This window comes from Oryctolagus cuniculus, chromosome 9 (genome assembly GCF_051225735.1).
Source record: "Oryctolagus cuniculus isolate XC-2025 breed Fujian yellow rabbit chromosome 9, ASM5122573v1, whole genome shotgun sequence".
Classification (NCBI taxonomy): Eukaryota; Metazoa; Chordata; class Mammalia; order Lagomorpha; family Leporidae; genus Oryctolagus; species Oryctolagus cuniculus.
Genome location: NC_142875.1, coordinates 108,757,981 through 108,770,117, shown reverse-complemented (window position 1 = coordinate 108,770,117; position 12,137 = coordinate 108,757,981). Strand labels below are relative to the sequence as shown.

Below are 12,137 nucleotides of genomic sequence, written 5' to 3'. Positions count from 1 at the left end.
TTTCTGGAAAATACAAAGATTTTTAGGAAGAGAGATGTGAATAATCTACTAGAAAATCTTGATGTTTGCTGACTTGATATTGTGCACATGAGAATTTTAAATGGGAGAAATTTTACTAAATTTTTAAGAATCAGATAAATCGTAACCTTTTAGACAAACACATTAAAATATTGTACCTGCAAAATTCAAATTTGATACATTCATTTTTAGACAATGAATACTGTTATACTAAGCATAATTACAGTAATTCTAGGTGTTGAGTTCATAATTGGAAATATAGGTAATGGGTTCATAATAATGGTGAACTTCATTGACTGGGTCAAGAGAAGAAAAGTCTCTTCAGTTGATCAACTCCTCACTGCTTTGGCCATCTCCAGAATCTGCCTGCTCTGGATAGTACTCCTAAGTAAGTTGATATCTGTGCTTTGCCCATTTGTATTTTGGACTGAAGAAGTATTAAAAATGATTAATGTTACCTGGACTGCAATCAATCACTTTAGCGTTTGGCTTGCTACATGCCTCAGCATTTTTTATTTTCTGAAGATAGCCAATTTTTCTAACTCTACTTTTCTCTACCTAAAGTGGAGAGCTGAAAAGGTGGTCTTAGTGACACTGCTGGTGTCTGTGGTCATTTTATTTATAAATATCACACTTATAATCAAAGAGATTGACGTCTGGGTTGCTGGATATAAAATAAACAAGACTTGCAGTTCCAGCTCAAAAGACTCTTTGTACTTTTCCAGGGATTTTTTACTCAACTACTTGATATTCACCATCATACCCTTCACTGTGTCCCTGATCACTTTCCTCCTGCTCATCTTCTCTCTGTACAGACACCTCAGGAATATGCATCTGAGTGCCACAGGCTCCGGAGATGCCAGCACTAAGGCCCATTTTCAAGGCTTACAGACAGTGGTTGCCTTCCTCCTCTTATATGTTGTTTTGTTTCTGTCTCTTTTCATGCAAGTTTTGATTTCTGAGTTATGGAGGAAAAATGCAATCATTATGCTTTGCCATGTTTTTGCAATGACTTTTCCTTCAAGCCACTCGTGCATCCTGATCCTGAGAAACAAGAAGTTGAGACAGGCCTATCTGTCTCTGGGGTGGTGGCTGAGGTGCAGGTTCAAAGATGCAGAATCCTAATTTCCTTCTACCATCTAGGGAATTATCTTCATTATTCCAGGGGAAAATTGGTTTGTTAGGAATTCTTGTATGTCATAAAGTTTCTCTTGTTCTGCGATTTTGTATAAATGTAAGAATTTTAACAATGTTTGGAATAATCCCTAAATAAGCATATACTATGCCTTAGCAGAATCCATGTAAGTATGTTTGTTAGGGTACTTATACAAAGAAGGATGTGGATACAGGCCACTTAAATAAACAAGACCTTTATTATAATGAATAATATCAATGCTGAATGAATGAGTCACCTTTTTGAGATTTTAAAATGGAAAACCATAATATAGCATACTAGTCATGTATACACATGAGACATAGTGACTAAAACAGAATTTCATAATTGTATATGTATTCTTAATCTAGAAAAAGTCCTTATATTTAAGATAATGAATTAAGGATAAAATATAGACTGTTAGAAAGCACATAAGCTGTCCATTGTGTTAAATAAGAGATCCCATTTATAAATGTTTGTAGAAATTCCTCAATATCATGAGGCTAACTTATTCCATTTTCTTATGTGTATATAAGTTTCATATTCAAGACTTTGGATCATACTCATCTTTAATAGGAATATGTAATATGTATTAAAAATACATGTATATTTAACAATATAGTTTTCTTTTTCTGTTGGGTTTTAACTGGAACTAATGATATAAGAAATTCCAGGTCACTGATAATGTGGTAGATCTTTGGAGCTTGTATGGTACCAACTATTAAAACATGTTTTGATTTTAATATAATAGGCTACTAAATCATAACTGATGTTAAATTTATAATTGAATATCACTCTAAGAGATTTGTAGTCTTGTTATGTTGTATATTGCTATGTTGTCCAATTTTACTATTGGTTAGAAACCAATCAAGTTGTCATAAGAAAAGATACTTAAGTGACCTGTGAATGATCATCTATAATTCTTAAAACCTTTAGTTACCTGTATATATCCTTAATATTTGTGTTATGGAAGAAATGAAAGTTATTTTGATAATACATATGAGAGATCGACATGTGGCACAACAGGTTAAGCCACCACCTGCAGCACCAGCATCTCCTATTGGAGAACAAATTTGATTTCCGGTTGCTCCACTTCTGATCCAGCTCCCTGCTAATACACCTAGGAAAGCAGCAGATGGTAGTCTAAATGCTTAGACTTCTGCCACCTACACAGGATACCCTGATGAAGTTCTTGGCTGCTGACTTTGGTCTGGCCCACCCCTGATTTTTGCAGCTATTTGGGGAGTGAACAATTGGATGGAAGATCTATTTATCTATCTCTGTCTCTTCTTCTCTTTGTATGTCACATTGCCTTTCAAATTCATAAATTTTAAAAAATAACAATATAAGTGAACATTTTAATATATTAAATTATTTTACATATTTACATTATTTTTACATATATTTACACAATGTGGAGTAAAGGTAATGAAGTCATAGTCATGTTAAATCTACAGCAAGACAGAATTCTGCATAATTTCAGAAATGAAAAGTTCTTATTCATGTATTGTCAGACAGAAACCCCTTCCAACTGCAAACTTAGTGTTGGAATAGATTTTCCAGTTCTATTGTAGTCCATTCATTCATTATTCATTAAACAAATCTAGGTTGAATGTATTTTTAAGTGGTTTTGGAGATATTTTAGTAAGAAACATATACTGTAAAGTAAGAAATTGGCATATGCTAGAGGTAGCTAACAACAGAATGCTGTAATATTTTATAGAAGGGAATCCACATATTTTGTAACTGTTTAACACTAACAAGTCTCCTATGGGGAGACTCATGTTCTGAGACGTCTAAAGTCTTGTCCTGTAGTGCAAGCAGGTGCAATCACAGGGCTCCAGTGATGACCACAGCAGAACGAATGCCTCTGCAAACTCCTCCACAGGAATAGGCTGCTCACAGTCACATAAGGAATCTGTGGGTAAAGGGAAAACACAAAACAGTATAAAATTTTGGTGCTTGGGGTTGGGGCTATGGCTTGGCAGGTACCATAGTGGCCTCCTGCAGTGGCCAGCATCCCAAAATGGTGCCCATTCGAGTCCTGGCTGCACGACTTCCAATCCAGCTCTCTGATGGCCTGGGAAAGCAGTAGAAGATGGGCCCTTGCACCTGCGTAGGAGACCCAGAGGAAGCTCCTGGCTCCTGGCTTCGAATAGGCTCAGCTCCAGCCATTATGGCCACTTGGGGAGTGAGCCAGTGGATGAAAGACCGCTCTCTTTTTTTCTCTCTGCCTCTGCCTCTATGTAATTCTGCCTTTCAAATAAAAAGATTTTCATGCTCATCTGAATAATTTTTAATTTTTAAGATGATATTCAAATCTTGATGTATGTGTACATACACATGTGTAATATTTGTGTTTTGTTTGCTGAGTTAGGCAGTTGTCTTAATAAATTGACATGTGTGCTTTGTGACTAAAACTCATTTATTTCTTTGTAGATAGAAAATTATGCCATCCTTATAGAATTACTTAAAATAATTATTTTAATGCTTTCAATTATTAACTTATAATACTAATTTTTGTTGTTTGTCCATTAGTGATTTGTCTCAACATTCAATACATTAATTGACTGTGCTGATAATTAACATATTTGTATGTGAAGACTTTGCTAGGATTTGACAATAAATATAACAATAATTGTATTTTTGAGATAAATATTTGAAAAATAAACTTGAGAAAATCTCTTATATCTTCTAATAAAACTTTGTGTTAAAAAGTGTTGAATGTGTTTTGTTAAATTTAATAAGTGCTCATATATTTCCCTTTTCTTAGACCAACTATAATAATGCCCCATGTTTTTTATTTTTTAAATATTTACTTATTTTGAGAGGGGAGTTCCAAGATGACAGAATAGGGAGGGAGCACACTGATGGTCCGGGAAGGGAAGGTTCAAAGAGGGGTGAGAATTTGTAGTTTTGGGGAAAGGGAAGCTCTTCCGAAACGGGGGAGACAGGGTGGACCTGCGAGGAGGACACGGACGCCTGAGGAGCAGGACACCAGCAGGAGTGTGTAGACACCAGCAGGAGTGTGTAAGCACCAGCGCTGGAAGCCGAGGTGAGACAGGGTGCTCGCCCAGCACCGCTGTAGCGGCCGCCACTGCCCCTCCCTCAACCCACCCTGGGACACACACTGAGACACGCACAACTGAGTGGGGGAGGAAATAGAAAACGGAACAGAGACCGCCCAACCCACAATCAAAGTTGCAGCGGGCAGAGTGCAGCCATCTTGTTTGTTTACATTCAGGCTTAAAGGAGGCTGGCCTCTGCTCCGAAGGAGGAAGCAGCAGGGGCGGAGCCCAAAGGTGGTCTGGAGCTACTTGACACTCCTCACGCAGGAGGTGCAGTGAAAGAGAGTGGCTGACCAATGAACCCCAGGCACAGACACATAAGGGCGAACATAGGAACAAGGAAACTGGCCCCCCAAGGGGCAGAGATTGGCACCTCAAAGCCCTGACACCAGCCCACTCAAGTTACAAAAAATAAATAAATAAATAAATAAATAAGTAAAAAATAAACAAACAAACTCTAGAAAGCAGAGCAGCCTGCTAATGCTGGATATTGGTACAGACTCACAGCAGCCCATAGCAGAGGGAAATCAACCTGAAAAACCACCCAGATGGAATGCCAAAAAAAAAAAAAAAAAACCCACAATAAGAATATAGAAGAACATATAAACTCGCCAATGGAGCAGGCTAAACCAACCATAACAGAGGCTGAAGAAGAAGAATTTGAAATTATGGCAGAAAAAGAATTCAGAAAATTAATAATCAGAATACTTAGAAATAATGAGAAACAATGTCGAGAGCTGAACGAAAAACAAGCCCAAGGATTAGAGATCCTAAACAGAAGCCAGAATGAAATACTGGAAATGAAAAACTCAATTGACCATATGAAAAACACTGTGGAATCCCTCGGAAATCGAACAGATGAAATAGAAGACTGAATATCAGAATTCGAAGACAAACTTCCAGAAATAATACAGTCAGTTCAAACGCAGGAAGAAGAAATTAAAAAATATGGTCAGAGACCTTCAAGATTCAATCAAATGGTGTAAAGTTCGGATAATAGGAGTCACTGAGGGGGTGGAAAGAGAGAATGGATTGGAAGGTGTTTTCAATGAAATAATATCAGAAAACTTCAAACAAAGGCAACAGGCAAATTCAACAGATAGCCAGGACTCTGAACAGAGTAGACCAGAAGAGAAATTCACCGCGACACATTGTGGCAACACTCAGCTCAGTGACACACAAAGAACAAATCCTAAAATGTGCCAGAGAAAAGCGACAAATCACATTCAGGGATAAGTTAATCAGACTCACCCCAGACTTTCCATTGCAAACACTACAGGCAAGGAGACAATGGCATGATATATTTCAAGTTTTAAAGACAAACAATGCCAACCTAGAATACTATACCCTGCAAAGCTATCATTTATGAATGAAGGGGAAATAAAGATCTTCCACGACAAACAGAAACAAAGAATTTGTATCCATGCGTCCAACCCTAAAACACTGGCTCAAAGACGTGCTGCACACAGAAATACAAAAACAAGAACTTCACTACAAAAAAAAAGCGAATGTAGAGTAACCTACAAACAAAGTTCAAAATACATAAACAGCTCGTTTAGGAAACATGAAGGGGAAAAGACAGTATTTAACAGTAATCACACTGAATGTGAATGGTCTTAATTCTACTACCAAAAGACATAGACTAGCTGATTGGATCAAGAAAGAGAATCCATCTATATGTTGCCTTCAGGAGACACACCTTATCAGCAAAGATGCACGCAGACTGAAAATGAAAGGATGGCAAAGATACTCCAAGCTAACAGAAATCAAAAAAGAGCTGGTGTGGCCATCCTGATATCAGACAAAATAGACTTTAACATAAAAGCTATTAAAAGAGACAGAGAAGGGCACTATATAATGATTAAAGGATCTATCCAACAGGAAGACATTACTATTATAAATGTATATGCACCTAATTACAGGGCGCTTGGCTACCTGAAAGAATTACTAAAGGATTTAAAGGGAGATATAGATTCAAATACAATAGTAACAGGGGACTTCAACACCCCACTCTCACCAATGGACAGATCAACCAGTCAGAAATTCAACAAGGAAACAACAGAGTTAATTGATGCTATAGACCAAATAGACCTAATAGATATCTTCGGAACCTTCCACCCCACAGACAAAGAGTTCACGTATTTCTCCCCAGTACATGGAACGTTCTCTAGAATTGACCATATGCTAGGCCATAAAGGGAGCCTCAATAAATTCAAAAAATTGAAACTATACCATGCAGCTTCTCAGACCATACCGCAGTGAAACTCGAAATCAACAACCCAAGAATCTCTACACCATATGCAAATATATGGAGAATGGACAACATGATCCTAAACAAACAGTTGGTCACTGAAGAAATTAAAAGAGAAATCAAAAGATTTCTAGAAACAAATGAAAATGATAACACAACCTATCAAAACCTGTGGGACACAGCAAAAGCAGTGCTAAGAAGAAAGTTTATAGCAATTGGTGCCTACATCAAGAAGCTGGAAAGGAACCAAACAAATGAACTCTCCATGCATCTCAAGGATTTAGAAAAACAGCAGCAAATCAAGGCCAAATCCAGAAGGAGGAAAGAAATACTAAAGATCAGAGAAGAAATAAACAGAATTGAAACAAACAAACAAAAAAACACACACACAAAAGATCAACAAAACCAGGAGCTGGTTCTTTGAAAAAATCAACAAAATTGACACACCATTGGCCCAACTAACCAAAAAAAGGAGAGAGAAGACCCAAATCTGTAAAATCAAAGATAGTAATGGAAATGTAAAAACAGACACAACAGAAATAAAAAGAATCAACAGAAACCACTACAAAGAGATGTATGCTAACAAATTGGGGAACCTGGAAGAAATGGATAGATTCCTGGACACATACAACCTTCCTAAACTGAGCCGTGAAGATATAGAAAATCTAAACAAACCCATAACCATGGAAGAAACACCGGGTGGCTTCACCGCCGAATTTTACCACACATTTAGAGAACAACTAACCCCCGTTCTTCTCAAGTTATTCAAAACAATTGGAAGGGAGGGAATCCTCCCAAATTCTTTCTACGAAGCCAATATCACCTTAATTCCTAAGCCCGGAAAAGACACAACAGAGAAAGAAAACTACAGACCTATCTCCCTGATGAACATAGATGCAAAAATACTCAACAAAATTCTGGCAAACCGAATCCAACTGCACATCAGAAAGATCATTCACCCAGACCAAGTGGGATTTATCCCTGGTATGCAGGGATGGTTCAATATTCAAAAGTCAATCAATGTAATACATCACATTAATAAATTGAGAAACAAAAATCATATGATTATCTTAATAGATGCAAAGAAAGCATTTGACAAAATACAACACCCTGTCATGATGAAAACCCTAAGCAAATTGGGGTTAGAAGGAACATTCCTCAACACAATTAAGGCAGTCTATGATAAACCAATAGCCAGCATCATATTGAATGGGGAAAAGTTGGAGGCATTTCCATTGAGAACTGGCACCAGACAAGGATGCCCACTCTCACCATTGCTATTCAATATAGTCCTAGAAGTGTTAGCCAGGGCCATCAGGCAAGAAAAAGAAAAGTTACGGAGAAAGAGGAAGAGATAGATAGAGAGAGAGAGAGAGAGAGAGAGAAATCATCCTAATGCAGGTTCACTTCCCAGATGACCACAACAGCCAGGACTGGCCCAAGCTGAAGCCAGGAGCTAGGAACTTCTTCTGGGTCTTGTACATGGGTGCCAGGGCCCAAACACTTGGCCCGTCTTCCGCTGCTTTCCCAGGCCATTAGCAGGGAGGTTGATCAGATTTGGAGCAGCCGGGAACCAAATTGGCACGCATGCGGGATGCTGGCATTGCAGGCAGTGGCTTTATTGGTTACACCACAGAGCTGGCTCCTGATTATTTTCATATTTTATATTTATATCTATTCAATTGTTTACATCAATATACAAATGCTTCATATTAGGCAGTCTGTTTCTCCTCCCTTCAATGTAAAAGTTGCCTTTAAGAGCAAAAATCATGAAGTCGATTTTAAGTAGTAAATTTCTAGATTTTAATTAGGAGTGATTTTGTCCCTGTATCTACTTTGGTTTTAATTAATAGAAATTTAGATGTTGATAAAATGACAGGTTTACAATTACTACTCTTTTTTTTCAACTTTATTTAATAAATATAAATTTCCAAAGTACGACTTTTGAATTATAGTGGCTTCCCCCCATAACTTCCCTCCTACCCAAAACCATCCCATCTCCTACTCCCTCTCCCATTCCATTCTTCATCAAGATACATTTTCAATTATCTTTATATACAGAATATCAACTTAGTATATATTAAGTAAAGATTTCAACAGACTGCACCCACACAGACACACAAAGTATAGAGTACTGTTTGAGTAGTAGTTTTACCGTTAATTCGTTAAGTGATAATGATTTAAGTAGGTAGATATTTAGAAAGACTTCTGATTGATTAATTTTTATTACTTAACATCTGGTACAAACCATTTAATGAGCAAAAAGAGATAAAATATATCCACTTCTACATTCACATACATAATTTTTTTTTCAAGATTTATATATTTACTTGAAAGTCAGAGTTATACAGAGAAAGAAGGAGAGGCAGAGAGAGAGAGAGAGAGAGAGAGAGAGAGAGAGGTCTTCCATCTGCTGGTTCACTCCCCAGTTGGCCGCAATGGCTGGAGTTGGGCTGATCCAAAGCCAGGAGCCAGGAGCTTCTTCCGGATCTCCAATGCAGGCACAGGGCACAAGCAGTTGGACCATCTTCGACTGCTTTCCCAGGCCATAGCAGAGATGGGATCAGAAGTGGAGCAGCCAGAGCCAGGACTCAAATTGGCACCCATATGGAATCTTGGCACTGCAGGCAGTGGACGCCACAGAAGTGACCCCACAAATACGATTTTGACTTTGAAATGGATGAATGACAGAGCTCTTGTCTCAGGCAGTGACTTATTAACATGTTTTCTACATGGAATGGGAGTGAATCACCCTCCCTGACAATCTCACTTTGTCTGAAAAACTCTGTCCCTGACATCTACTGATCAGATGACAACCTGAGCTATCACCAAAGCAAAGTGAGGAGGTGTGGCGCTGGGATTCTCTGCAGGAGCTCCTATGGGGTGGCGGTAGGATGCGCTAGGAACCCATGTGCTGTGGCTTTTCTAAAGGCCTGTGCGGTTTCAGCAGCAGCACCCACTCCACACACTCCCCACCCCCTCAGTCGTTTGCATTTCTCTTTGCTTATTTTCCTGAGCTCATCTTTGTTCCCTGGATTAGCCAAGCCAGGAGGACCTCACTGTCTCTACACTAATGGTATGTTTGTAATCTCAGTATTTTTTTCTTTTCTCTTAACTATGCCCATGCTGTTGATTTGCCTTCTCCCTGCATTTCTCTGAACCTAATTTAAGTGGGGATATTTACAAGGTTGATTACTTTCACTCTTTTGCTCAGGGATTACTCCAGGGCACAGCAAGTGGGGTCAGCCCTGCAAACCTTATCTTTGCCTGCCAGTTTGAAGGTTATCATACTTGTTCTGCCTTGTTTGGCTACTGTCACTGAATTTATTTGACTGATGCAGTGTTGCCATTCATAACTACCAAGGAGACCTGTTTTATGCTCCTATTTTTACCAGGCAATATAGGATCCCTTATCTGAGTGTAATGTGGTGCCTGCAATGTAGGTCATGGAACAGCTGTGGGTGGAGAGTAAAGGAATGTGGATACAGTCTGAAGATACTTGGTGCTGATCCAGGAGGTACCCTTCTCCACAAGGGAGAGGCCCAGAATGAAGAAGATTTTTTTCTTTGTGGATAAATTCATTCAAGCTCAGTGTGTGCTGCATGTGATAATAGATCTCCACTTTTTTCCCAAAAGCAGAGAAATAATTGTAAGAGGGTACACAGTATTTCTACTTAACACTCTATAATCAAATGGCGGTTCTGCAAATTCCTTAGAAAATGTCACAGTACTGAACATTGCTAGATGTATAATAAATGACATTGTTATATAAATGCTGACTTGTATATGAAAAAATGACAAATCTGAGTTCTTACAACGGAAACAGAATAGGAAGGAAAAGCATATTAGTGTGTGTGTGTGTGTGTGTGTGTATGGGTATTCCCATGTGAAAACTAGAGAGAAAAATAAATATTTTAGGAATAGTCCTCCACACCTCCAGGACATTATTGGACAACCCTGAGGTTTTGTAGGAAGAATGTTGGTGCAAGTGTGTAAAGGCCACTATACACGTTTGACTTAAAGTTTCTCAAAAATCTCAGTGCTTAGGAATTTCCATTTGTCAAATGAGATTCTAATTGCCTGCTACTTGGTTAGAATATTACAATGTTTCATAACAGAATTCAAGTTGTCAGAAAAAAATGTGTTCACCTGCCAATAGTTCAAATGATTTAACTAAATATACCTTTATTTGCATGTCAGCAAATGAGAATTCAGCATTCCCTGCAACATCAGCTGTACAAGGATTTTCTCTGCTGTGTATGAAGCTCACAGGATCTGGAGGAGGCTCATTTGAAGTTTCTGGAAAACACAAAGATTTTCATGAAGACAGATATGAAAATCCACTAGAAAATCTTCATGGTTGCTGACTTTTCTATGCCAAAATTACTGGGAGTGTATTACTGAATTTTCAAGAATTGGATAAACATAGCCTTTTAGATGAATTAGTGTATTTTACCTGTAATATTCAAATTTGGTGCATTCTCTTATAGGCGATGGGTAGTATTGTACTAAGCATAATTACAATTATTCTTGGGGTGGAGCTTGTAATTGGAAATCTGGGCAATGGATTCATAGCACTGGTCAACATCATTGACTGGATCAACAGAACAAAGATTTCTTCAGTTGATCAACTCCTCACTGCTTTGGCAGTCTCCAGAATTGCCCTGCTCTGGGTAACATTCCTAAATAAGTTGCTTTCTGTGCTTTATCCAACTGTGTTTTGGTCTGTAGAAATAATTAAAATGGCTAATATTATATGGATAGCAAGCAATCATTTTCAAATGTGGCTTGCTACAGACCTCAGCATCTTTTATTTTCTGAAGATAGCCAATTTTTCTAACTCTACTTTTCACTACCTAAAGTGGAGAGTTGAAAAGGTGATCTCAGGGACACTGCTGGTGTCTTTGGTCCTTTTGTTTTTAAGTATTGAACTCGTAAACACACATACTGATTTCTCGATTGTTGAATATACAAGAACCACAACTGTCAATTCCAGTTCAAATGAATCTTTATACTCTCCCAACCATTTTTTACTCAGCTACACGATAATCACAGCCATACCTTTTATCATATCCCTGACAGCTTTCCTCCTGCTTATCTTCTCCCTGTGGAGACATCGCCGGAAGATGCAGTTCAGTTCCATCGGGTCCAGAGATGCCAGCACCGAGGCCCACTTGCGAGGCATGCAGTCTGTGGTTGCCTTCCTGCTGTTATATGCAGTTTTCTTTCTGTTTCTTGTCATGCAACTTTTTTTTTATTGGTTGCAGCAGGAAGTTGTGATCACTATGCTTTGCCATGTTTTCACACTGGCTTTTCCTTCAGGCCACACATACATCTTGATTCTGCAAAACAAGAAGCTGAGGCAGGCCTCTCTGTCTGTATTACGGTGTCTGAAGCGCAGCTTCAAAGGTGCAGAAACCTCATTTCCTTCTACTAGTTAGAGAATCATATTCTGGAGGAAGATCAGTTCATGAAGAATTGTTTTTAGTCAACAGGTTCTCTTTTCCATTGTTTCACCATTCTGTGTAAACACATGAATTTTAACTTCAATAACTGGAAAAATCTATCACAAAATATATTATTCCTTAGCAAGATATATATATATACATATATATATATAAGTGTATTTATTAGTGTAGTTACATAC

The 12,137-nt window shown here is 38.2% G+C and overlaps 2 protein-coding genes across 2 annotated transcripts; both read left to right on the top strand.

Moving 5' to 3' along the window:
* The first annotated feature begins 213 nt into the window (after positions 1-213).
* On the top strand, positions 214-1,143 carry LOC100343687 (taste receptor type 2 member 14-like). Its single transcript, XM_017338099.3, has one exon. It carries the CDS (start codon positions 214-216, stop codon positions 1,141-1,143), a length of 930 nt encoding a protein of 309 aa, XP_017193588.1.
* A 9,840-nt stretch (positions 1,144-10,983) lies between these two features.
* Positions 10,984-11,931, top strand: LOC100349290 (taste receptor type 2 member 14-like). The gene has a single exon (XM_008249415.1). It carries the CDS (start codon positions 10,984-10,986, stop codon positions 11,929-11,931), a length of 948 nt encoding a protein of 315 aa, XP_008247637.1.
* Positions 11,932-12,137: the final 206 nt, after the last annotated feature.

Bases quoted from the DNA above. Each gene is read 5' to 3' on its own strand.
- LOC100349290 (XM_008249415.1), top strand. From the start codon at position 10,984: ATGGGTAGTATTGTACTAAGCATAATTACAATTATTCTTGGGGTGGAG.
- LOC100343687 (XM_017338099.3), top strand. From the start codon at position 214: ATGAATACTGTTATACTAAGCATAATTACAGTAATTCTAGGTGTTGAG.